Below are 27371 nucleotides of genomic sequence, written 5' to 3' on the forward strand. Positions count from 1 at the left end.
AACACTTACAAGCCAACATAACAACATAGTCAAATTAATTATTATGCATGTGCATAGTCCAATAATCTTATTTTCTTGAAAATTATATCCCCATGTTCTTAGAGGTCATAACCACATCTTCTAGGTGCCTGCTTACACTAAGCAGATACTCAAATTCAAGCCATAATTCCTGAGTTCTGAAAGTTGACACTTGAGAAACTTTTCCTAGTTTCATGACATGCCATCCACAGGTTCAGCAGTAGCTGAAAATACAAGACAACAATTCAAGAATATTGAAGTAATTCCTGTGGTATCCCTAACCTAGGGGAGAATTAAAAGACTATGTCTGGAGTCCTGTTCTTGGAACAACTAAATAATGAGTTCTCTACCAGAACAGTTAAAACAGTCATCCAAGCAAGGGATGCTCTCTCCATCCCCAGTCTGTGATTTATGTGCTTATATGTTTGTTTTTTTTTAAGGATATGGATATAGCTTTATTTTGTACGTACATAAATATAAAGAGCAAGATCACAGCATGGAATTCTGGGCTTCAGATTTCCTTTCGTGTTTACATGGACATTAAGTTATCTGGTTGCCAAGTATCCAAATATGGTTTTAAGAAGTGTAATCCAAGTTCAAGGATGTTCCCTTAGAAGAGTCACATTTCTGGACCCACTAATTAATTCAAACCCTGACATTCTCCATTTCTATCTCCACATACCATGTGGTTCAATACAATGTGGTCTGAACTGTGCAAGGCAGAGAGGCCACACTAAAAGAAAACACAAAGGAACTGTAACTGGAATTCAGACACTGCTTGTATTATTTAAACAGCCCAATTAATTCCCTTGGCTCCATAAGCCATTACCCAAGACAAGGATATCATGAATATGAAGATAAGTTGCCACAATATAACCAGGCTTGCTCTGATGGCAGTGACACCCACTATTGACAGTGAAGCCGCAGGCTTGGAAAGCAGGATGCTTGCCCACTAGGCCAGACAGTTCAAGAAGTAAAGACATTTTTCCCTCTTCAATCCTAACTATTGCTTCAAAGTGGGGCAGATGACCAGTTTGGTTCCCATTAGTTTTGCAAGTGACACAGTCAGTACCCAGGAGATAGGTATTTCTGTTCACACTAGCCAGTGCATTTCCACACACAATCCTTTTGGACTCCACACTAAATCACCAGCCAGCAAATTACTGTATCACATTGAGCCAAACACACATGAGGCTCTCATACAGCAGAGAAATTACCACTCCATTAAAAGAGGGGGGAAAAAAAATACAGTGCATGGTCACCTTTGTGGATAACCTGGCTCAAAGCTCTGGAAGCTGAATTTGAACCTCAGATGAGGGTGCCCTAGTGTCCCCAAGCTCTGGTGTGCCCAGCACTCTCCAGAGCCTGCCAGTGGCAAGGGCTCTTGATGTGGAGGTACCACAACGTGAGCCTTGGCTTGAACAGATCCAAATGTCAGCAGCTCCCCTGGATGAGGACACACAAGTCATGAGTGGGCTGGAAACCAGTCCTGGACAAGAGCTCTGCATTAATACACACAGAGTGCTGGAGGGGAGGAGGGGGAGCTGCTGAAGACAGGCAGTTATTCAAACCAGCTGCTAAGCCACTCCAACCACTCACACGTACACAGTCTCCTGCATGTGTTCTGCCCAACTCAAAGCTACCAGGCATCCAAAACTTAAAGCACACAAAAGACATCTATACAAACACTTGCCAAAAATCTCATTTTCCAAGTGCAAGCTGGTTATTCCATGCATGGCAGAAGGGGATTTTATCTTGCTTTTACATGACAGCCTCTACCTCTTTGCCTCAAAATTCCCCAATTAACACTTCTGCAAGAAGTTTTGAAACTATGCATGGCCACGTATTTATCTACGCACATTCTCTCCCCTCCCTACAGAGCTCTGGGCCACGGGCTAAGCTGTCAAGCCAAGTTTCATCCCAAGCAATTTTTAAACACTCATCCTATAAATCCTCTGCAAAGGGAGTTAGTAATGGAAATACTGACAGAAACTTGAAGAGACAGCAGGGCAACTATAGCAGCCTACTATACATCAGCTTCATTAGCTGCAGATCCTTCTCTCAGTCACCTTCATTTTCCATTGGTGTACCTTGGCTAATTAACACACAAAACCTATGAAACATTCTTACAGTAGAAGGCAACATTTGGCCCCCAGCCCAAGTCAACATTGAGAAACTTCAACATCCTCTGCCAGACATAGTAACTGTACCAGATGGAGCAAACGTACAGCTAACAAGTAGCGATGAGGAAACTGAAAGCAGAGGAACAAATGCAAAAATCGGACCACTGGAAGAGGGAAAAGGAGCAAATATAACTTACCACTTTCATTTTTCTCTATGACATCCACGACCTCTCCAGCCTGGAGGCTGATCTCAGAGTTCTCCTGCTTCTCATAGTTGGACACCACCACATATTGCTCCAGGATCATGGGTTCAGAGCTAGCATCAGCACCTGGGGAAGGGAAAAAGCAAGCCGTAAGCCAGCTTCCAGCCATGGCTCCTTGAGAGCGACCTCCGTCCATCCGATTCACAACAGGCCAACTTGTCACCAGAGCCAAGCGAATCAGCAAACAACCTTGGCTCGCAGCATATCCCCAAATGGCTGGCCATATAGAAACAGCCTCCTCTGGCCCACAACCCAGCAGCACAGAGGGACATTGGAGAGAAGAAGAAGAAAAAAGGGGAGAAAAAAAAAAAATTTAAAAAGGAGCCAAAAAAGTGAATTAGTTGCACAGTTTCATGATGGATTCTGAAAATAAACCTCTTCCCAACATGGTTTCCACAATCCTTGCTCCCATTCAGAGAGAAAAATCCTGGGCAGAAGCAGTATAAATCCACAGCTGAGCCATCCCCCCAGTAAACCCAAAGAAAAAACAGCTCTCCCCTTGGCGGCTCAGCTCCTTCTCCACTCTAAAGGCTTGAGCTGAAAGTCAAGAGGGGGCTGTAGATGCCAATCATATTCGTCTGCACTGCAGCCCTTAAATAGAAACACATGAGCGGGACTGAAAGAGAGGGAGGTGGGGTGGAGGGAGCGAGGGGAGGGCGGGGAAGAGTGTTTACTTGAAACAGAAGAAGAAAAAAAGTTATAGCGCCAGATCCCTGCTCAAACACGGCCACCCCCCCGCCCCCCGCCAGCTCTGCAGTTCCGCATTCCCCCGGCAGAGCAGCCCCGGCAGGACGGGGCTCGGCTCCCCCTCTCCATCGCCCTTCTGGAGCCCTCGGAGCCAACCCCCAGTTGTTTGGTTTCTCTTCGGACCAAGGGCTTTCGGCTGTCAGAGCCATTTATGAATGGGAGCAGGCGCTCACGCGAACAGGGGCCACAAAAGGTGCAAAATAACCACTCTCCCTCCCTTCCTCCACATCACTGGTCTTTCTTTCCCTTTTTTTTTTTTTTTTTAATTATTTCTGACTTTTTCACCCCCATACCGAAATCATGCATTTCGAGGTGGAGCCACGAGGCAGGCACAGCACTGTGCCAGATGTGGAGGGAGCCCTTGGGCTGCTGCATCTCGGCTCTGTAATGCAACACAAACAGTGCAGACAGGTCCTCTGCACTCCCAAACCCAGGCACAGTCTGGCTGTGCTTGGCCTAGAAACCGCCTTGAAAAGTCATGAAAACCTCTCGGTTTAGGTCTTTACTTTGTAAGAGCCAACAGGCTTTAACGTAAAATTATTTTACAGGTTTTCTCAATGACAGCAGTTTGGGACACCAGCATTATTATACATTTTACATATTAAGAGGCAGCTCCTGTCTCTCTGGATTAAGATGTGGATGGAAAGGGAAGACAGAAGCAGATATACAACTTGCTGAATGTCCCATTTTATACAGCCAGGACAGACCCAGGAGCCAGCTCCGGGTTTTCCTGAATTTCCGATGACAAATTGGCTATCAGAGATGGGAAGGAAGCAGCATGGTCTGAAACTGTCCACCAGAAAAGTCAAGGGACTGACAGCCAAGCACAGGATGTTGGGTGCTATATTTCCAAACTCAGCATGTTCGTATGTGTTTGGGCTGGAGATGCAAAGTGATTCTACAGACAAGTAATTAGCATCCCTGCCAAGAAAGAGGTAAAGAATGCATCAGCCATTAAAACAGCATCCTGTGAAATGAAAATCCTAGAAGAAAAAGCAATTAATTCAACTGTTTCCTGAAAGGAAACACTATCATAATGCCTCCCCTTGGACCAGATTTAAGAAATCCAGAAAATTAGAAGACTTCCTTGCTCCCTAAGCATGCCTCTGCCTCTCCTCAGATTACGTAAGTTAATTTTCTTTAAAGAGGAGTCATCTCCTCTAGAAACTTGTGTTTAAGAGATTTAGCTTTTCTATAGACAGTTGAACCACAGCCAGTAGCAGGAATAGGAGGAGAAGACCATGAACTGACAACATGGAAATTTATAATACAAATTTTCACCATAGCTGTCCATTCCACATAAGCATCGTGTTTCTTTTCATGATCAATCAACCTGACTCGTGCACTCTGGTTTAAACCAGTGCTAGTTGGGCTACCTAGAGTACAATGAGATACTTTCCTCTGTTTCACATGGTTTCCCACACAGTCTTTTCTCCCGTGCAGAATCCAGCAGCATTATAATCTTCCTTCAACATTCTCAGGCAAGTAACACCTACAACCCTTATTTTGTTCTAGTCTTAAGATAAATACTAGTTTTTTAACCAGAAAAAAAAGCCATCTTGGACTTATGTCTACGCACGTGCACCAGCAGAGAATCTGGTGTGTAGAAAGGCAAGAGGGACCAAACGGTGGCAAGGGGAGCAGGGGACATGCAGGAAGCAAACTGCTGAACCAACAACCCAAATGCCTTCTTTCCTCCAATCTACTAGGCAGTTTTCATGGGATTAGAGTAAGGCAAAAAAATCTGAAACACTGCATTGGCTTGGTGGCAGGAGCCGTGTTCATGTGATGCCCGTGTCCCTGCTGGGAACAAGGAGAGGACCAGGCTGGAGCACAGGCTGGCAAACACTCCACCGGCAGCCACAGAGGCCAAGCCAGGGACCGTGTGCCAGGGGAATGCCCTTGCCAGGAAACACGGAGAATCAGCACTTCAAATCCACCTCCGCAACTCTGCCTCAAAAAAAAAAAAAGGTTCTATCTGCATTCTCATATCTGAAACCCAGCAGGGCTTCTCTGGGTTACTCTGTTCTGCCTTGGATAAGGTAGTCACTGCAGGAGGATTTCTTTGTCACTACAGTGGCTGGAGGAACACATACAATTAAGAGATTGTTTTAACAGACGCTCGTATAAGTGCTACAGGGCTCCTATTAAGACCAAAAAAAAAAAAAATAGGGTGATAAATTCCTTGGTCTAGGAAGTAACCAAGGTCAAACAAACTTGTTCATTTACAGCTGCAGCAGATCATGCCTAGAGGATATCCCCCTTTCAAAGCATAGTGTCCCTGTGGCTCCTGGAATAATGGTCACCCAAGATTAGGGTGGGGAAGATTTCAGTAACAGAGGAAAGAAAGGAAGAAGAGGAGGAGGAAAAGACAGAGAAACAGCTCCCTCCAGTAACCAAAAGCCTTAACCATTTTCTGGGTAGCCTGGCTTCGGTTGTTACTATATTCCCTTCAGGCACAGTCAGTAGGGTAAGGGACTTTAATCCTCCTCAGCCTGCCATCCCCCACAAGCATCTTTAGATGAATTACTCCTCAGTGACACTCAGGATGCCCACAACATCACTGGGACACTATGTCAGACTCCCCAAAGGGGATTCAAAAGAACAAGACAGGCAACACCACAGGGAGCACATCACCAATTACACCCACAGCCGTGGGCGCTTCCGCATCCCTGCCAATCAGTTCAGGTCTAATTTGTAACACAGGACACAGCATGCATTGAAGAGTAACAGCCTGCTCAGTGTGAGCACACCAGAGAAGAGGGATGCAGCATGGCACGAGTTCCCCAGCAAGCTCACATGCAGCTGCAATGCCGTCCTGACACAATAGCCCTACTTTTTAAAAAGCATCTTTAGCCCAGGCAGAAGTGGAGAGCAGAGGATAGGATAACATTGATGTGCCAGGTAAAGGTCCCCCCTCCTCTCACCCCAAAAAAGCAGAATTACAATTTTGGTTAAGCTCCAACTTGCAAGCCCTCCCCAGAGCAGAGCACAGATTGCTGGCTGAAATAAGAATTTGCTTGCCTCTCCATTTCTTTTTGCCTCGAGTCCGTTTCCTGGTTAAAGTCTTGAGGATACCCCTCCTCCTCTCCATAGGGCTCCACTTTACAATCCTCCCGCTCCTCACCTCAGCAATTCTCTTCCTGGGGCTGAGCAGAAATGTCATTGGAGCTTGTCCATGCCCCTCACAGCTGGCACTATTAAGTGACACAGTTGCACCCTGTCCCCCTCACCAGGCAGCGAGGAGGGAGCATCATTCCTCCTGCTGTACTCAGAGACCAGCAACTACTGTAAAAGCCTCCTAAATAAGAGCACAGAGTGCCCGTTCCAACAACATCCTCCTCCTCCTGCGTTGCAACAGCTAAGACCTATGATGGTTTTGCAATAGCCAAAAATGAAAACCACCAACTGGACTCCAAAAATAAAATCATCTGGATATGGGAATGTGAGACTCCCGATCTTTGCCAGATTACTCCGTTGTTATCAGGCTATAAACATGTCTGCTCTTTTAATCCATACAGCACACAGGCTTTTATATTTCTCTTTCATGATTATCAATCAAGTGTTTACAGATTGAGACTAAATGAATTAGTACTGGGCTGGTCAGTGGAAGTCCTGCAGAAGCAGCCAAAACCACAGAAACGGCCAGTGAACTCCACAAGGGTGAGTCACAGCTGAACAACCAGCTGGCAGGTAGTCCAGCCCTTCCGACATGGGCACAACTGCTGGGGACACGTGCAGGCTCTGCACGCAGGGGTGTCTGGCAGACATGGCCCCGAGTGTCCTGGCATTCCATAAGATAATGTCAGAGCTCCCTTCCATGCGTAGGGAGGAGTAACTGTGGGAGCTTGGATCTAGAGCTGTGGTTTCTTGTTAAAGCCAGTTCTTGAAGGGTAAACTTTTATGTATCTCTGGAAAACTCCTTTTGGGGAAGGACAACAGGAAAAAAAAAACCCAACCCAGAATAGCAGCAAGCCTACTCTTAAAATCCTCTGATCAGTCTAACCCCTTACAGCAATCATACACCCAGCTCTAAACACATGGAATTCCTTCCCCTAAAAACTTCACCTCTTTTCTTTCTTATCAGAAGTACCACATAACTATAATAAACATTAAAATTGCATGTTTTCTTTGAGCCTTCCACCCATGATTTATCTTTAACTGTGTTAAGATAGACTGCTTAGGTCTGCCTAAAAATTGGATTGTGTATTGCACACAAGATAAAATAGAATTTGCCATGTAATGCATGCGAGAGTACACAAAAGTTCATCACATTGCAGCAGTGTTGGAAAAGCAGTTCCTAAAATAACCAGTTCCTAGAGTAAGCAGCAAGATGAGACTGATGAAGCCTGCTACAAATCTCTACGGGGACAACATGGATTCAGATCAAAACTGTGTTTCTCAGTTTAGGATCTCACTTCTATTCAGTGAGAGGGTTTTTGTTTTGTCTTGGTGTTTTGGATTTTTGTCCTTCTGTTTTTTATTCTTTATGTCCCCTAAACAATCGGGGCTTTGACTCATCTCCTGGATACTCCTGCACTCCAGCCTGTCACACTTCAGCCCCATTGCCACTTACCAAAATTCAGACTGTATTTATACAACAATTATTCCTGGAGGTAAGACTACTATTGCCACAAGCTGTGAGTGAAGGGGATTCATCTTCATCCCTCCTGCCAAACAGCAGTCCTCCCAAACCTAATAGTGTTTAGCTTCAGAGCTCAGAGGCTCTTGGTGTAGCAGCTCTGAGCCACAAAGCTTTACGGACAGAGACAAAAGTTCATCACCTCCCAAAGTTACTACAGAAATTCAGAACAAACCCAGTGTGTCAAGGTCTGGATTATTGCCAATTATAGACAAAAATAAACATTTGGGTAAGTCTACCAAATGGGTTATTAATACACTTATGATTTCTGTAGTTCTTCCCTGAGCTTGGCCAGGTAGCTCTTTTACAAAGCACAAAGACACACTCTTGCATTTTCAGAAGGGAGTTTCAGAAGCAGGTGACACCCTGCCATTAGATAGAGATGGGTGCAAAGCAGAAAGGGAATGGTTTGGATCTGACCAAGGGCAGAAGACCCAAAGCCAGAGAAGTTTGGCCTAAAGCCTTGTCCAAATCCCAAAGAATGACCGAGAATAAAACACTCAGCAATGGCCAGGTCAGCATGTAAATCCTCTCACCCCATGTTAGCAGCCATGATTGATGCACGAGAAGTTTTTCCCTAAATGAGTGTGCATCCCTCCACCCTCCTCAATTCCACAGTGCTCATGTGCTCTGCAAGCCTTTCAGTACATGGGGCAGTAGTAGCCAAAGCTCTAGCCTTTCTTTTTGGCTAATCATGCCAAAATCTGGTCGAGATTCCATGAGTTGCACCAAGTCCCTCCTGACCTCCTGGGTTGCTGCTACAAACAGCTGTAGGGGGCCCATGCCAATAGCACACATTGCCACCAAGAAGAGAATACGGAGCAGAAAATTAACCAGGTTCCTGGATGCATTCCTCAGCATAAGACACATGTAGTATCCTAGAACCAAGATCTGGCTAAGCCTTCAGGAGTCTGGGACAAGTGGCAGCTTGAAGGTAGACTGTGCTTCCAGCACTGGAGTGTACGTGATGCACAGCTAAAACCAGCAGCAAAACACAGCCCCCCACAGGGAACGCCTCGGGAATGAGCCTGGCCCATGGTAAATGGCAGGCACTCTCTCAAGAGGCTGCTCCAGTTCAGTTCTCCCCTCTTTACAGCCCTCAGCAGCATTTCCAACAAAATCCTGACCAACAGAAAAATTCAGTGCTGACCTTTGCCAAGTGGAGCTTATTAGTCTCGGGATTTTTATTTTTTATTTTTGATCTGCTAGGTTTTAAAACAGAGCCAAGAAAAATTAGAGGCAGGAGGGTGAAAGTAAAAAGTTGAGTCCCCTTTCCACTCCTTCTTGGAAAGTTGGCTCTCTGAACAACAATTCCAACCAACTAGGTTACAGGTAGCAACAGTTAAGAATACTTAAGTATTTTGCACACAAATCTGTTAAACTGCTTGGAGATTTTCACACAGCTGCCAAACTGGGTCTTCCACCAGGCTGAAGTCACCAGTATACTCTGGCATTTGCCCCAGTCCTGCTCAGTGGCACTACACATTCCCACCCCTCCACACAGCACAAAGCAGACCAGCCAAGGAGTTTAACAGCAGTCAGGGTGACCAAAGCAGTGCCCCACCACAGCACCTCTCAGGGTGTGGCTGTGTGGCGCCCATCTTTGTCCAAAGTACAAAATTAAACACTTTTCAAGTCTTGGGTTAGAGTCTCCACTTCATGCAGCAGGTTCATAACCTCAGCTAGAGCTTGGGCAGCATGAAACTGGCTTCTGTTCTCATCTCCAAGCCACAGCCCAGCTAGGACACATAAATCATAGGTAAAGATCATACCCAAATTCAAGTCTGCTCTACCAGCTTGACACATCAGGATACAACCTATGGCAGATCTGGACCGAAGAACAGCTGTTTTGGAAACTGGGGATTCATTTGGATGAGAAGCAAACTGAAAGGCCACATGAACTGGAGCAGCATGGAGAGCTATGAACTTGCCAAATGTACGTAAGACTTTTGAGCATCACTGTGTTTCAACATTAACCTTCTCGAGCACCATGCAATGCAATGAATCACTTATATTTGCACTCTCATCATGCACAGATTTTTTTTTTCAGCCAAACTAGCAACATGCATTTAGCTAAAAGCAGTAAGCAGAACAGAAAAAAAAATTGTATCTGTTAAAGATTTTGCTTCCTTGCCCTTTGAGGAGGCTAAAACCCTTGGCATGCAGTTTGCCATTCTATGTATGGCAACATGAAACAGTCCCAACAGATCTACTGAGTCAAAGAAACTCAACCTCACACCCCCAGCCAGGTGAGGGGTTCTTGTCATTTTTCCTGAGGGACACCACACCTCTTCTATCTCCTCCTTAACACATTTCTCTCCTGCTCAGTCTCATTCTGTTTTTCTGTCTCAACTTCCCCATGACCTATGAAACAGCAGGCTCCTGTGACTGAATACTTCAGATATTTCTGCACTTTTATATCCAGTTACCACCCTCAAATTAGACCTATTCTGCAAAGATGAGGCAGAACCCCCCAAGGATATATTCAACTTCTGTCAAGGATAGCATTTCTGGAACCACAGCAGTCCAAAAACTTCAGACAAGCAAGCACTCATCCACCGAGGGTGGTGGGATTTTGTTCACATACTTTTAACAGGGCATGAACTTGAATATTTACCAAATCTGGTATGGAAATCAGCAGGAGCGTTTCCATCTTTCCTTACCCCGAGGTTGTGTGTAGCCTTAACTGCTTGAGTGACCAGCCCAGCATCCTGTACAGACACAGGATCTATCACTTGTGATCTCTCCTTCTAAAGTCTGAAGGAAAAAGGAACTCTTCTGTGATATTCCATGTCAAGTGACAAGTGTTTGCAGAAGAAATCCACTGGTTACTCAGCAGAAGTCCTGATTCCTTATACTATAAAGCTTAGTTTTCACCTCGTATGGGACTACTGCTCCCTAGCCCCTGGGAGCTAGCCCCTTCACCTCAAAGTTGTTTCCCCTGCTTCCTCCTCCTTCCTGACTCATTGCAACAAGGAGACAGATGCTCCCTTGAAAATTTGGTATCTTTATCAGAGTTTCATCTTTTTCATGTGAAATCCTTTCTATTTACTGCAGAAATGAAAAAGAGCATTTCAGAAGGATAGGGAGCACACAGTCATATTTCTCTGCCTTACCTTAACCCATAAAGTTTTTCCCACATAGAATAGTGAAACCACAGCTGTGCAGGTACTTAGCTGTGGCCAGGCTCAATCTACCACAAGAGGGGAAGCTGCCCTGGACTGTGGCTTTGAGTTGGGCAAGGAAGATAAAACCCTGCAAACTGCTAACCCCTGCTAGCAGTAACATCAAGGTGATACAATCATCAGCAAAGCTCTTCCTTACCAGAAATCGTGCAGCATGAAAAACCAATACACAAGCAGACAGCAGATCCTGGGTACCCACTGTCACAGACTCATACTCAAGACAACTCCAAAACCACACAACTTGAACTAGAGAATTCTGTTTTCAATAGCATGCAGAACACCAAGACACAAGAATTTACCTGGAACGACACTCTTTTTTGGAGTCTCAGACAAACTGGACATCCAAACTTGAAATCCAATCATAGGGCAGCCATGGAAAGAGAAAGTAATTAGAGACACAAGAAAACAGTCAAAACCAGTCATATCAGAAAGTCTGAGAGTTAGTAAAGACAGCTTTGAAAGAGACATTAAGTTTTTCTTAAGAGTAGTGTTGGCATGATGGGGACTCAGAGGAAGGACAAGTCATAAGAACCATCCAGCTAATTTTTATGTTTTAGTGCATTTGCAGAACTTACGAAACTGATCTGTAGGTGATCCAATTTTGAGCTCTCAGAATAAGATATGCCCTGAGCTTATTCCCAATAGCTCAGAAAACATATACCAAGAGACAGTTTGACTTATTAAGCCTCAGACCTGCAAAACTATTTATCTTTACAGCTGTTAATGATACCCAAAAGACACATAGGCAACTCTCAGAGACTGAGCTTAGCAAGCACATATAAGTTTCTACAAGCATCTTGTTACCCTGGAATTGCATTAAGGAAAATAACAATAGACAGATAATGCTCCACAGAAAAGAGTACAAAGCTCCAAAAAAGGTACATTCAGAGTATAACTAGAAGTTCCATTTTTTAACCAATGAATGAGACAGATCAGGTTAAGGAGAAAGCTGGTAAGAGTTGCTACCGACCAGGTCAAAAGGTTTCCCTCCCCCTCCATGAAATGAGGTGGAAATACTTGGCTTGGGAATTTGGGAATAATCTTCAAATGTTAAGTGTTAATTTTTTTCTTGAATACATTGGAAGCATGTTTTGAAAGTTAGCAGATTTTCCCCCATTTCTAAATAACAAACATTCCCCTTCTGTGGATGAGGGAACAGAAGGGCAGCTGTACTCTTTCCCTGCATGGGAGAAAATACATCTAGAAAGAGATGTTTATATGACAGTCTAAGAATTTCCTAAATTCTAACAACTCCAAAATGCAATTTGAAAAACTTATCTGCAATGGGGAACCCTGTTCTGGACCCAGCAGTTTAACAACAGGGAAGATGCACCCATCAACCACCTGGAGAGAAAAGCAGGCTATACTGCTGGCCTTGTCTGTTTGTTGTTGTCTTTTTGAAGTGCAGGGTATATCCAAGACAGTCAAAAGATTAATAGATAGTAATGTAATAGATTCACAGTACATATGTAACTAACTGAGGAATTGCTAGCATGGTACAGAACTTAAGAAACAGCTTTCAAACTTTCCCAGTGGAAACCAGAGGTCCAAAAAACACATTGCTGTTTTCTCAGCACTAAGGGAATGGCAAGGTTTTTATATCCTTTCTTTAAATTAGGGACACAGTTTTCATCGTGTAGAACAAAACTGCAATTCAAATGGATTCAGTATTTTGCCTCCTTTACAGTAAACTCTCTACAGTGGCAGCTTGGAGAAAATGATGAAGTCTTTCAATCGTCTGACTCCCAAACCCATGTGCTGCACTGTCACAATACACTACAAAATACACAGTGGTAAATAACAATTCATTTTGGACTATCATTTAAGAAAAAATGAAAAAGTCTCCACATCGGTGGAGTGCAACAGGAAATCATCTGGCAGAGTAGCTTGTGCTGTAGCTCATGGAGGGAATATACAGCATGTTTCTATTACAGACTTGGGGCATGCACGGGAAAGGGTGTGAAGGAGTTGTTGTCAGCAACTTGTCTATTAGCTTTTGAATAGATTTCCACTGCCTTCAGAACACGACTATGAACTTCTGTCAGCTGTCAGATCTTTTTCCAGACAGAAGAACCTGAGTATGACAATGATAAATCAAGCAGATGATGTATTGCAGGAGCAACTGGGAAGACTTCAAAGTTTGCCCCCACCCAAGCTGCAGCAAAAGACTGAAACACTCAAAGTTAGAGGAAATAAGCTGCACTTAACACAAGTTTAGGGATACTCTGGATCTGTCTGCTCAAGAAGAGAGCTTAAACCTAGATCCACAGTAGCCATATCTACAGACACCCATGTGAGATCTCACCATAAATAAACCAATTCTGTTAGCCATTATAATGTTTTTTTAAAATTTCTTTTTAAACAAAGTATATTTTTCTCCTTGTCAAAACTATTGGTTTAAGCCAGAATAGAAGGGCAATATAAATATTAACTGGTAAACAATCCCACAGGTCAGCAGTGTGGGCTTCCCAGCCCAGGAAGCAGCATAAAAGCAGCAGCACTTCTCAGCTGCCCCAGCCTGACAGCAGCTAGAAGTGGATGAGGCTGCTTCTGAAGCAGAAGACAGCCAGCATATTTCAGCTGCTCCTGCACATCTGCTTAGCATTAAACTTCCTTCTTGGGGATTATTTTTTTTTTTTTATTCCAAGACGTTTAAGCTCTAATTGCTACCAGCTTTTAAGAGTCCCCCCTACAAATAATAAAAATATCAGACATTAGTGATAGATTCCACTTCACAGAGAGCTCAAACGAAGAGCCGCGGCAGGAGCCAGCGTACGGGGAGGAGGTCAGAGGCCTCAGAAACATGCTGTGCCTGAGCCAACAAAACACAAGCTTTGAACGGCCCCAGGTTTCCCCTTTAGGACAGGGTTTTACTGGAATTCTGCATGGGGCTTGGACCTGGTTTCCAATGGGATTGGTAACAGTAAGTGAACAAACCTTTGCTTCCTGCCACTCCTCTCCCCCACTGCCACACAGCTGAACACCGGCTGGTCTCAGATGACTTGGAAGTGCAGGGGGGGAATCTCAGTATTTGGAAGGAAAATTAAGGTTGCCTACTCAAAGCAGGCCACTCCTAGGGCAATGGCATCCCAATTCTGCTCTTAACATCAGTCCCCACAGCCCCTGCTGCCGACTTCAGCTGGAGCCAGAACAAACTCCTCCTACCGGAATTATTTTAAAAAGCTCAAAAGGAACATGGATCCATAAATTACAGCTAAGCCACGAGGCCGAGGCAGTTGTGAAGAGCACAGAGAAGGCTTTCCTTCGGAGCCACACTGCACAGAAATAGCAGCACAGCAGGCATGTCACTGGAAGTGGCTGCTGAACCCAATTCCATTGCTTCCAAGCTGCCATGACAGAGTTGGGCAACCCTCAGACAGGTCAAGGAGGTTCCTCAGGTGCAAAAGAAAAGGGAGGGGTTGAAGGGGCAAAAAGCTATGAAGACAAAATTAAGTTGGTTGCTATGGTGAACATGAAACATTATTCTAGGTTTCAGCAGAAGCCTTTCTGCTGCCAGTGAGACTGGTTTGTTTGCTGCTCCTCCCACCACTGGCAAGAGAACAGGCGCCAGACTGCTGGGGACTAATGCTTTATGCTTGTGATACAGCTCCACTCATCTCATTTTAGCAGCAGGCTATTTGTCTTGAGTAGAGTTAGAGCAGAGCGAGCTTCCACAAAAACCTACAATAGCTGGAGCCAGTCTAGAATCAAATGCACGAGCTCAATGCTACCAAAATCCAGATGCTACATTCATGGTACATATTAGTACTGCACATCCAGGTGGGCCCCTGCCCCAGCAGGTGCAGAGAAACTCCTCCTCCATAGGCATTTTAACAGCAGCTACTGATTTGTTTTGTAGAAACCAGCAGGTTTCTTTTTGTTAGTTAGACTGTCTGAAACTTTCAGTTCAGTGTTGAGCCCAGCATCCATTATTTAACACTGCTGCCAGCACCAGGAGGGACACTCTCCTACAGAATCACAGGTTTCATGTTGCTGGGGCTATCAGGGACCATTTTAACAAGCTTTTTAAAAATGAATGTCTGTATAGCTGTCTAGCACGTTAAGCTACATATTTCCCAACAATAGTCCTGCAGTAATTCTGGGGAACTGGATCATACTGGTCATGAGTCTCAGCATGGTTGTAGTTCTGGCCATGTAACCCTTGCCCCAAATGATTTCTGTGCATAGCTGAGAAGTTAGCATGGGCCAAAGACAGGTCTCTACAAGTGATCTGGATGTGGCTACCTTGCTTTGGAGGGCAAAGAGTTTAATTATACAGGTATGGCCTGTTCTTTGGAAGTTGCCTTCCACAGGAAATAACAGTCCCAGGGCCATCTAACTAACAAAACTATTTTGTTCTCATGAAGCCCTACCTTTTAACATCAACTGGGAATACCAAAATCTCTCAGCTGTTAAGGTGCAAATTAAATTACTGAAAGAAGGATTATAAGAACAAGTGGCCATGCTGAAGAGATACTGACACCTGGTCTGTTTCCAACAGTGATCTGTTCCATGAGTGCAGCTGAGCATTTTGCAGACTCATTTTCTAGACTTACACCCTTCCTGTCTTAATTGGAGGGGTGAAAAGAAAATAAACAATGCAATCAGTGATTCCTCAGACTGGAGCTAGGGGAAAGAAATGCTTCTGCTGAAGAACAGGCGTGTTCTCGTCCCAACAGTGGTGTCTGAAAAGTCAGCAAGAAGTGGGCTGACCACACTGTTCCTTAGACGTGTCCACTTCTTAGAATTGGCCTAGAGCCTTGCTGGCTGTGATGTTCATCACATATGGCAGAACAGAAAACAGAAGTTAAGCCTGAATTTCAGTTTACATTTTGGAAGACAAGCCTGCCAAGGAGTTGGTATAAATTAAGCACTATGTTGTTGTCCTGGGGGGCTCAGGTGGGACACCTTACTGCCCCAAGCAGGCAAAGAACCAAAGAGCCAGGCTCAGTCTACTCAGTCTTGCTGGGATTTTGCCTCCACTTTTCCCCTCCTTGCTTCCTTTCTGCATTCCTCAGACAAGCAAAGGAACAACCTCCTCCCTCCATCTCCTCCTGACAAGGTGAGGCTGGGCAGTCAAGAGCAGAAAGCTCAGTGAGGAACTCCAGAACTGTGGGGCTTGTTTCTGCTTTCATCTGCAGACAGTGCACCATGCTCATACCCTCCAAGACCTCCATCCCCCAGACCCACTGACCATCCTTTGTCAGCCTGTCTCCTGGTTTCTCTCCTCGAGTCCCTTCCCCTTCAGCTGGGGCTTGACACTTTGGTTAAATGGGAAGGCAGTAAAATGCAACAGTACTGGACTAGGGGAGGAAGACAAATACTTGGTGTTGCTAAGCTCCCCCAGAAACTGAAGTACTTTTACCAGAGAATTACTCTGATACAGAGTCTATGAGTAGTTTTACAACATGGCTGGAAAGAGGAAAAATGCAGATGGAGCCTTCATCCGAACTAGAACCATTGCCATGCATTCTTGGCTCACACAATTAATTCATTCAACTAGGCAGAGAACAACGGATAGTCAGAGAAATGGGAGGATGGCACAGAAAGGTTTCAAGTGTTTTGATCTGTCTCACACTGTCCTGCTCAGGGCACCCTGCTGAACTGTACCATTGATGTTTCTCCCCCCAGGCTCCAGAAAGGCCTAAATAAAACCAACATTTGTGGCCGGTGCCTGGCCCAGGGTGGGCCTGGTAAGACATTATACTTCTTAGGTACCACAATGACAGATTCATTTGTTACTGTAATTTCTGGGCAAGCAGCTGTCCCACATCAGGGCAGCTTAAATAAGCTTTCCTTGCTCTTATGTCTGTGGGATGCTGATGCATCATGTTTAAAGCAATCGTTTTAAGATAGTCCTTGAAGGATACACATATATTATTTTTTTCCCCCCAATAGGAGACCACATTTTGAAGTAAACCTCTCACCCCTGCAGAAATCCCTCCTCTTCTATACACTTGAAGCTGAACATCACCTCCACTCCCCATGCCATCTGTTCAAGAGGGCTGTATCTTGAAAAAATATTTGACTAGTAGATTATCAAACATGCAAATCCAGCTGAAGTGTCTGAGTAAGAGGATTGGCAGCAGGCATTAAATAAGGCCTTTAATTTTAGTCCTATTCACCAAGTTCAGCTTCATCACAAACAGCCTGGGGAGGGTTTGTCAGTGCAGGGGGTGGGGGCAGAGGTGCTGAGCTACAGTGACGAGCACAGCCAGCATCCTCCTCCTTCCCTGGCAGAAATTATCCCACTGGGAGCTGCTGTGGGGCTCCTGGCCTCCCCGGCACCACCACGCTGCAGACCAACTTCAGACCACGTCCACTTGCCACGTAGCCTGGTGTACACTAGACCCGCACACGCTGCTTGGAAAATGTTCACATCTGGCTTTCACGTGACTCGAGCGTGCCTCAGAAATTCATCATCTGGATAACTCACTCCTGCAGGGGAGAAATCCACAACCAGGGAGCCCTTTCCTGAGTTGGAACGGAGGAGCGGGGTGCCAGAGGATCGTGTGCTTGACAAACTGCACAGTGACACGCTCACAGCTGCATTTTCACAACCTCATCCAGTCCTTCATCCTTTCTAAAAGTACAAACGCAAAGAAAACTTAGTCCCAATTTTCCACCCTGTTTACTTCTGTAAAAACCCATTTTAATCCCATTCGCAGACCCAGAAGTATCCAGGACTGTTTAGTTTTTGTTCTGGCAGCCACAGCTCCCATTAACTCTTTCCACATGGCAAGTGAGGATTGTTTCCCACATGATCACTCTGGTACAGCCCCTGCACATACAGTTTTGTAGCCGTTCCAAGTTTTTCTGGGAAGTGCCTAGAATATCTGAATGCTAATCCACATCTACAGCTGTACAAACTGAGAGCATCACCCCTCTGAGGAAAAAACCAGCCTCCAGCACTGCCAAGGAGGAGGGCAGAAAAGCCCCAGACGTTGCACTTGGAAACTCACAGGTATGCACACGTACTGGGATTCATGTGTGGCTCAAAAAATGGAGCAAGAGTCAAGTCCCAACTGTGAAGCAGCCATTCTGCCAAGCACAGAACACTTAGCAGTACTGGTGTGTCCAGGCAGAGACAGCCAATAATCAGTGCATACTTTGTAACTCCTGCTGGACACCCCTGTAAGTAATGCTTCCAGCCATCTCTGGTTAGGTGAGCCACTCCATTCACAGTAAACCAGAGAGGATTTGTCCTGTCACGCAGCCTGGACACAGGCCAGCTAGAATGGGACAGGTGTGAAGCCACACACACAGCTGGAGGCACTTAGGGAGCACTATTTTAGGGGTGAGTGCTCTCAACAGACTAAGGACACACACCCTACATACAGCTTTCCAGAATCTCAGGAGAGAGATTCAAGTGCTCACCAGCCTGAGACTAAATTACCCAAAATGCCCAGGGAAGATTTTATCCACTCTTCCCAGCCAGCCAGACCCATCTGTGCCACATACAGATTCCTGTGGTGGCTGAGGATCATCACCCTCCGCTCCAGCTCCCAAATGCACTTCTCACCTTCCTTATCTACCATGCCAAAATCAAAATACCAGTACTCTCTGTGCAAGAGAGGAAGAACCCACGCAGGCAGCGTTAATACCATCTGCCACTGACAGACAGAAGAGGAAGGCAGAACAGTAGCAGATGGAGAATAGAGTCTTCCTTAAAACCAAGAGAAATGCCATTATATCCCCGAAGGTACCAAGTGCTTTCTTGGCACTTGGCTGAAGACTCTCTGAGGCATTTGCAGGGTTCAAGCTGTTCTGCCATGGTTGTGCTCAAGCCACACCTCATTTTTCTAGCCCTCCCTGCGCCCAGTCTCCCTGCCCTCTCTCCTGGACACAAGGCTTTCTGCAGTGCCAATGCTGAACTGGGAACAGCAAAGAACACAAACACATTCTTTTCCCTCATCTTGCACCCTGTCCCCACACCTCAGTTTAAAAGCCAAGGAGCAAAACAAAAAACCCACACCACACACAAACATCTCTTTCTCTCTTAGCCCATTTTCCTCCCACCCCAGCATATGGGCCACCCAGAAGATGACAGTGATCCTATACATCTAATGGGCCACATGTCCTGTCAGCAGAAAACTGAACCAGTGTGGAATAAAGTCTCCTATCTGCTCTTCTCTTCAGTAGCCTCAGGCAGAAGTCCAAAGCACTTCAGTTTAAGCAGTGACTTTAAAAATATGGTGTACAAGGAGACATGTGAGATCAGCTTCTTTCTGCCAGAATACTACAGACTGGATTTGAAGTGTGGGATTGGAGTGGACAGATTCACATCTTGACTGAAGATGCAGAATTGGGTCACACACATACAGATACTGCAAGGACATGAAATCTGCCTGACTTAGCAGCAGTTCTTCCTCAAATCCTGCTCTCTGCTAGTGCACCTGAGCCCAAGAGCTGTAGTCTTGCCTTGGAAAGAAACCCAAACCCACAGAATGGATGTTCTTCTAATTATATGAAGAACTTGTTAAAAAAAAAACAACAATCTTTTTTAAAAAAAAACAGGAAAGTTAGTTTGGTCTTTGGGGAATAACTGCATCAAGCAAAAGCCAACAAACTGATCAAAAGTTTAGCAAATTCCCTACCTGAGGAAGAATAATTCTTTATCATAAGAAGAGGAAACTCTGTCATCGATAACTGAACTCAAGATGCACATTGAGATCACTAACTACTAACTTCTTCCAGAACCAGGCCCAAGATGTATATCCCCAGTAATTAAATGAAAAGGTTTGTTTGGTCCTTAATTGCTATGTTTTTGCCTACACTGTCCTTCTTTTATCACTAAATCCTTTATCTTCCTGAAAAGGGGGAAAAAAAAAAAAAAACAACAATAAACAGCTATGTGAGAACCAAAATGTTCTGCCAGAATCTGCTGTTTTTAAATTCCATGCAGCAATTAGTACAGACAGCCAAGAAGGTTAATCGTATGATGAGGGAACAGATCCTGATTTCTGATCAGGAGCAATCTTGTCAGTACATGCTTGTGAAGTTACAAAATAGTGACTGGCAAATGATCTCATCCAGCCATCCTCATCAACAGGCCAAATGGCACCAAGGAGCCAGTCCACCATTACTGCTTCTGCCCTAATTGTAGGAAATAATGCAAGGAGCACAGTGCACACGTGTGATTCATCAGGATAAACACAAGAGCACATGCCTCAGTCCACAGGGATCATGTCATACCACAGATTTCTTACAAGGATTTAAGATGTTCCTGGGACCTTGCCATGGGCTTGGACAGACTTGCATCCCTATTCACCACCTTAAAAAAAAAAAAAGGCAACCCAAAAAAAATGTTCCAAGCTAAAGCTTTCAGAGGGACTGTAGGGAGACAGACTTCAGAGACAAACACCATGAGACCAGAATGACTCAAAGCAACATTTGAGTTAAAAACCACATTCTAGCTTTGTTGCTACCACCTGGGCTCAGATTCACTAAGCAGTGACCAACTGCCTGCTTGGGGCAAGTAGCCCCAAGCATCTGCTGCAGTGGCCACCCTGACATAAAATGCATTTGCCTCATGCTGGGATTGCCCATGGTAGTTAATTGGATTTTTCAGCCTCTTTAGTAACGCACTTAGATTTGGCTTCTTTGAGAACCCATTTAAAAGACTTGAGAGAGTTCTTCTGACTGAGAAGGTAAAACTGAGACAGATTTCACAGTCAGCTGGATTAGTTAAGGCATGCCCCCAGTTCCAATATTAAAAGGGCATCCACCACTCCAGATGACATCCCATCAATGCTGCAGCAACCCTAAGGCAAAGGAAAGGCAACACTATGTGTCTCTTGGAGCGGTCCTTCCTTCTCCCTCTACTGCAGCCATTTCCCACAAATATTACAAAACACCTGCCAGGGCTGGAAGCTGTACATTCCCTTCTCTCCCTCTACCCACGTGTAGCTAAATGCCTGCCGCAGGCCTGTGGAGCTGGCAGAGACCTCAACACTCAATTGCATCAACCAAGCTTTGTTCCCAGGGTCACCACCTCAGTCCTGCAACAGGTAAAAATAGCTCCAGCCACACAGCCCTGCTGGTCCAGCTGGGGGCTCACACATTTGTGACCCCACTGAATGATTAAGCACAAAACGGGTGGCACACACAATTCATTCTCTCCATATTGTCGTAAAGGAGACAGCTCAGACTAAGTCAAGAAAATAAAGCTCATTTATGAAAAGGGAAAAAAAAAAAAAGAGCAAGACAGGCCATGGAGCTCTAAGTGCAGGCTAGACACCTGCAGTGTGACAGGATCAGAAAGGTTAAGCTCTGAAGTGATGAGCATAGCTCAGCTGTAAGGACAGAAAAAGCCACAAGTTGAGCCATTTCCCTTTGTAATTACAAAGGAAGCAGAAAAAAACCTATCCCTGATAATGCAAAGAAACAGCAATAAAGGCAACTCCCTGAAGCTGGCAGAGTGCACATCCTTAGTGCATAAGGGTGAGGAAGAAGGTTTCTCTAGTAATGAAGAATTAAGCCAAGGAAGCAACTTTGGCCACCAGCTCCACCCATAATTCCTAGGCAGCATCCCACAAAGGGATCAGCCACGAGGACCCTTGGTGTTGTTACAACAATCTGCTTGTTTCTCGCTTGAGGCCCTACTTCTGTCATTGCTGCAACTCTCTCAACTCTGCTTAGCAATTTCCTCATTCAGGGAAAAGAAAGCATTGCAGATGTTTCTATAAAAAGTTTGTGAAGTGTCTTCCAATGGACTCTGAAGTTTTTATTTACTTGCCAGCAGATATATCCTTCCTAGTTTTAGATTACAGGAGGGAAAGAAAGCAGTGATTGCTGGCTGTGTGAACCCATAATCTTGCTACTCCAAAAATTGGACAGGGGAACCCAGCTGAAAGATGGTTTACTCATTCAAGGAAGCCTCATCAGCATCCTGAGGCAACACTGGCTTGAACCAAATTGTTAAGTTAATATTCTAAGTGCTCAATTACAGGCACTATTTAAAATAGACTTCAGCTGCCAAACTCAGCCAAAGCACAGCCAGCTCGATGCAGACAGGATCCGAACAATGACGGAAAGGAGACACTGCAGGACTGAGGGAGTCATAACTTCTGTATTATTGAAGTTTATTCCTCCTCACTTGGAGGAGCATCCTACAGTATAGCAACAAGGTGCCAGAGGAAGCCACCAAGCAATGGCTTGAAGCCAGCTGTGCCCCAGCAGCAAGCTGGGCAGTCTGAGCAGGGAGGAGTTTGGTTATGAATTCAGAGGGGGGGTGGGCAGCAGTGCTCCTGCCCAGGCACATGGAAAGTCATGACCACAAGGGCTTGGTCACCTACAAGGCAGGTGGCAGAGATCACTTTGAAGGCACCTCTTGTGCTGGATCTGATCTCAGTTAGCAAAGAGGATCCTCTCAGTAGCTGAGGAGCACTAAGACACAATGGAGAAAAGTTGTGAAGCCCACACCAGCTCTCTCTTACCACCAAACACCAGGTCCCAGACGCTTGCTTCAGCTTCATGACTGGGATCTGACAGCTTTGGCATAAAACCAGCCAATAAAGACTCTCAGCAAGGGGACAGGGAAAGATCTTACACCAGGAGTCTGCAGCTTGCTCTAGCCAGCAAGGGGGTTTGTGGGGTGGGGCAGGGGACACAATGACATTTTTGGGGAGAAACATACTCCAACTGGTTTTATAAGCCACATCAGGATTAGCAGATATCTCAAGGGTTAATTAGTTCACCATGCACAGATGGTAGCTGGTAGGGTTTGCAGAATGGATTAAGCTAATCTGTGGCTTGTAATGTACCATACAAATATCCATTCCTAGACTTGCAGCAATTCTACCCTTACTTTGATTTGAGGACAGAAAACCCACACAATGGATGCCAGCATAGAAGTAATGCCTATTTTGAGTGACAAATGAGTAGCTGTTCACTTGGCTAATGCAAATGACAAATTGGAGCTTGAAAAATAATTCCTTCCCATTTTGCTGCAGAGTGTCTTTGGGTGGACCAAGAAGAGACCATTTGTTGCAAGTGTACAGAATATGCCCTGGTCACCACTCCTCACAGTTGTACTGAGGGCTCTCCAGCACTGACAGATGGTCATAGAGCAACAATTCAATTGCCTGGAAACATGAAGGCAGCTTTCTGAAGCAGCTCTGCAGCATGTCAGATAAAGCCCCCCAAGTCCAAAGTACCAGCACATGTGGCGTTTCAGGCCACAGCAAACGCCTGTGCCTTCCCAGAGCCCCAGGGAAGCTCCAGGTCTCCGAGCTGGCTGCAGGTTTAAGCATTTATAATTAGATCACATCCAAGCAAAGGGCTGTGTGTTTACACAGCCCGTTGCACAAGAGGAAGCCTGGCTCAGGGCTGGCATGCAGAGATGCCCCAGATCGGCACAAGACTCCCTTTTGTTTAGCTAAGGACGTGCCACGCTATTGCATTTGGTTCAGAAGGTCTGAAATGTTTACAACCAGCATCAACTGCAGCGGTAAATGTTTCCATAACTCCTGTTAAACTCTGAACTTATCCAGTTTCTCCCTGCTCTAAGGGGTGAGCACAGGGCTAGCTAAGACACTCACTCTGGCAAGGCAGAGGTCAGGGTAGAGGTGACGTTGGCTGTCTGAGGCATTCTCCGAATGTTTCTGCAATCAGCCATGCTCGTGTCATGCCTGCACATGCCTGAGACACAGCAGCTGTGGGATTCCTGCCGGACAGTGTGGGACAGCTGTGCTCACACCCAACAGCCTCCTCCCAGCACCTCTTTGGTCAAGACACAAGATATTCATAAGGTCTCATTTGTTGGGAGGTGCTTGCATTTAAAAATGCCTATTTGTCTCTTGTTTAAAGATGGAGTAGTTCCATGATCTGCACCTATGGAAGAAACTGCATTTCAAAGCTATTTGTTATCTTAAAAGACCCTCACAGCAATCATGAAAATCTTACTTATTTACCCTATCCCTTTTTTCAAGTGTCATAAAGCTGGTCTTTGTTAAAGGCTGTAACTGGTGACTCCCTTGGCATATTCCTTTGCTCATTGCATGCACACTCCCACAACATCCAGCTCCAAACAGAAGGAAGCATTCCTCTGCCATTCTAAAATCAAGCAAGAAGATGGCCGAGAACAGAGTCCCTTTATGCAGCTCAATTTGTTCAGAGAGCTGCTTCACATTCCACTTTGTATGGGCTAAGTAGAGAAAGAGTGTCCCTCAGCCACACTGTTTCCAAGCCCTGGCTGCACAAACAGCCCAGCACCAAAAAGCAGAGAAGAGGAAAGAGTCCCAGAAGGAGAGCTGGCAGCATGGAGAGCTGGGACAGCCAAAGGAGGGAGCCTGACCTGAGTGCCCCTTGCAGGGATGGATGACCATGTCACTTGGGGTTCTCAGGGCAGGGGGCCAAAGAGTCCAGCAGGGGAGAGCATCCACAAATAACATCTCAGCTACACTAACTCAACTTAATCGCTTTTCTCATGTCATGGCAGATCAGCTCCAACTTGCCCCCAGAGCCACAGGAATGAAGAGGCAGCAGTTTCCTTCCACTCCCAAAGCAGTTCCTCGCATCTCTTGTGCATGAATTGCAATACCCTTTCATGTAAACTGGTGCACTGAGCCCAAAGCTCTCCAGGTCTCCTAATGCTGTTCCAGGTCAGTGCTAAATCAGGTTTTCCCAGAGACTTCAGCAACGTTTTTAGATTATTACATGGCCCCAAAGCCCCCAGTGCTCAGGATGTGGCTGAGGCAGGAACTCCCACACTCAGCTCTGCCTTCTACCAAGTCACTTGGAGCTTTTTATTTAAGGTCAGCCCCTCTAGAGAAGGTGCTGCTGTCAATTGAATTCACGGGCTCCTGTGAACAACACTTACATTTAGGAAGTCCTAGAAGTGCAGCCCAGACAGAAGCTTTGCAGGAGGTTAAGAAGACCAAGCATGCCCTAGTTTATTGCGTAGGGCCAGCACCTTGTACCACACTTGCCTCTTCATTACCACACCCCACCTCAGGGAAATTCAGGGAAAGGTACCAAAAGTATTGGCCTGCAAAGGTAGCTACCATTTGATGCACAGGCCATTGGGGTTAAGCAACAGGGTCTCTTTAGTGCATCACTTAGCTTATTACAGGATGGCAGCTTAAAAGCCTTCATAATTAACCAACAATCAATGTAGGCAGTGATATTCATTGGAGTAAAGCATGTTACATTCATCTTCCTTTCCCTCCCAGAGACCAAGCCACTGCAGTATTCCTTTATCATCCTAAAAAGCAAGAAGAAAAAAATCCTCCCCTCCCTGCACACAGGCCAGAGTTTTCCAGGAGTAACTATTGGTTTGAAAGGCTTCTCTTTGGATGCCCTGAATGCAATTTGAAGCATCCAAGGTTCCAAACAAAGTCAATGAGAGTTGCAGGTGCTCAATGCTGCTTGGGGAAAAAAATAAAAAAATTAAAAAATAGAAAGCCCTGACACATCCAGCTCAGAGCAGCCAGACCCAGAGGCCCATAATTACACATCCCTATTGAAAACACATCTGTAAAAATCACTAAGAGCAACATGGGGAGGGGAAAAATTGGATTTACATAGTTTCAAATCAGGGTTTTATAGGACATTTCAATCCAGGATTTTAAAAGCAAAACACTGAGGTACAGCCTTTGAGGCAGCCCAAACCCAGACACAGAACATTTTGCATCAGAAGCCTCACCAGAGGCTTTTGGAAAAGCATGATAAAAGATTCAAACTAGCACAGAAAAAGATGCCCTTCCACTCCAGAAAAGAACCCCAACTCTGACTCTGCATTTTGACCAGTTGCAATGAAAGAGAAAGAAATGTAATACAATTATCAACTCATGCTGGAGATGGAGCTGTATAAATACAGTCAGAGAAGAGCAGTCATTTTAACTGCAATACTATGTAAGGTGGGCCTCTCCAGTGCAAAGGAAAGAAACTGATGCTTATCTCCAGCAGGATTCAGCAATAAAAAGTTAAACTGCTACACAATTTAATGCCACACAAAATAAATAGATGGTTTAACAGGGGAAAGCAGGGGGTAAGTTCCTCTCTAGAATCATGCAGTATATATAAAAAGCCTGGTGGCTTACCTGATTTTCTCTTTGAAGATCCATAGTCCCTGAAAAAAAGACAACAACAAATAGACATGGTTAGAGCTGGAAACAGTGGTGAGAGAACGAACGGGTGCCTCCCAAATTTCCACCCATATGCTTAAGAGCTCCTGCTGCGCCCTCCCTCCCTTAAAGCGGAGGTGAGGGCGGCCGGGCATGGGCGGGCGGGGGCCGGGGGCGTCCCGGGCAGCACCGGCCCATCACCAGCACCAGCTGGGGCTGCTGCAGCACCGGGGGCTCGGGAGCATGTGACCAGCCAGGCAGAGCGAACCATCCACAACCAGCAAGGCAGGGGAGAGGGGTGTCATTTTTCCCCCTTTAAATTGTGCTATTAAACGCACAGCTACTGAATTAACCCTTAACGTCCCTCCGGAGAGGAACGGGAATATGAACTGCTTGCTGCAGGGATGCGGCTGCTCCAGGCTGAGCTGGCGTGGCTGGCAGTCAGGAGGCTACTTAATTTGTGAATAATCTCCAGTCCTCTCCTAGTTATCTCTGACAAGCACTTGGAAAGCACAAGGAAAAAAAAAACAAAACAACCCGCAAACTTTGTCCTTTCTTCTTTCATCCAGGATAGAAAATGCACCCTTACTTTTCCATAGTGATTTAAAAGGTGCTGGCACCTCTACTCATGCAGAACAGCTGAAACCCCAGACAGCTGCTGTAGGAGGGGAAGAAATTACAGACGGGAGCTGCAAGAACTGATTAGGCATAAGCAAAACTGAGGACAAAAATACTTGGCGATAGCTGTGCTTCCCCCCGGTGCTCTCCGGAGCCTGTCAGACCCAGCCCTGGCACGGTCTGCAGGGGCAGGAGCCCGGCAATGACAGCCTGGGCAGAGGCAGCATCGCTGTGCGGGCACAGTGCCCGCAGCACCGCCACACCCCGCACACATGGCAGTGTTAATGGTGGCAAAATCACCCGGTGGCAGGTTGTCTTTGCAAGGATCCCACCAGAGGGGCGGGCAGTAGCCTCTACATTTTGGGGGGCCGGGCTGTCAGAAGTGGGGTTTTGTCTCTTGCAGCTTGCTCTGTCCTCCAGAGGATCAGAGAAGGATTATCCCAAACTATTTACTTAAAGTGAGTTTGGGGACTCAGCTGTAGAAATAACACATGTCTTGAGGGCAAAGTTATGTCTACCCATAAATTCTGTTTCTCCCAGATTTTTGTGTGCATCCCCATGCCTTACATGTCTAGGATTTACTTCCAGTGAGTAATAATTACTTGGGAATTTTTTTGCACCCTCTTTTAATTTCCCAGTGTAATTTCTGCTTCAATTAAATGGTTGTTTTCTCAGCCATATCTGCAGCTGTATTTGATGTGATGATG

At 45.5% G+C, this 27371-nt stretch overlaps 1 protein-coding gene across 2 annotated transcripts in view; it reads right to left on the reverse strand.

The window, feature by feature from the left end:
• SH3PXD2A (SH3 and PX domains 2A) overlaps positions 1–27371 on the reverse strand; it is a 210114-nt gene that overhangs the window by 68791 nt on the left and 113952 nt on the right. For both annotated transcript variants that reach the window (XM_042019253.1, XM_042019252.1), the window contains exons 5-7: positions 26023–26051; positions 11278–11325; positions 2339–2470 (exon numbers count right to left, since the gene is read on the reverse strand). In XM_042019253.1, coding sequence (XP_041875187.1) covers positions 2339–2470; positions 11278–11325; positions 26023–26051 — 209 coding nt within the window. The remainder of the gene's footprint in view (positions 1–2338; positions 2471–11277; positions 11326–26022; positions 26052–27371) is intronic.

The sequence above is a fragment of the Corvus kubaryi genome, unplaced genomic scaffold (assembly GCF_017639235.1).
Source record: "Corvus kubaryi isolate FWS band 111438036 unplaced genomic scaffold, C.kubaryi_AGA036_p1.0 138, whole genome shotgun sequence".
NCBI lineage: Eukaryota > Metazoa > Chordata > Aves > Passeriformes > Corvidae > Corvus > Corvus kubaryi.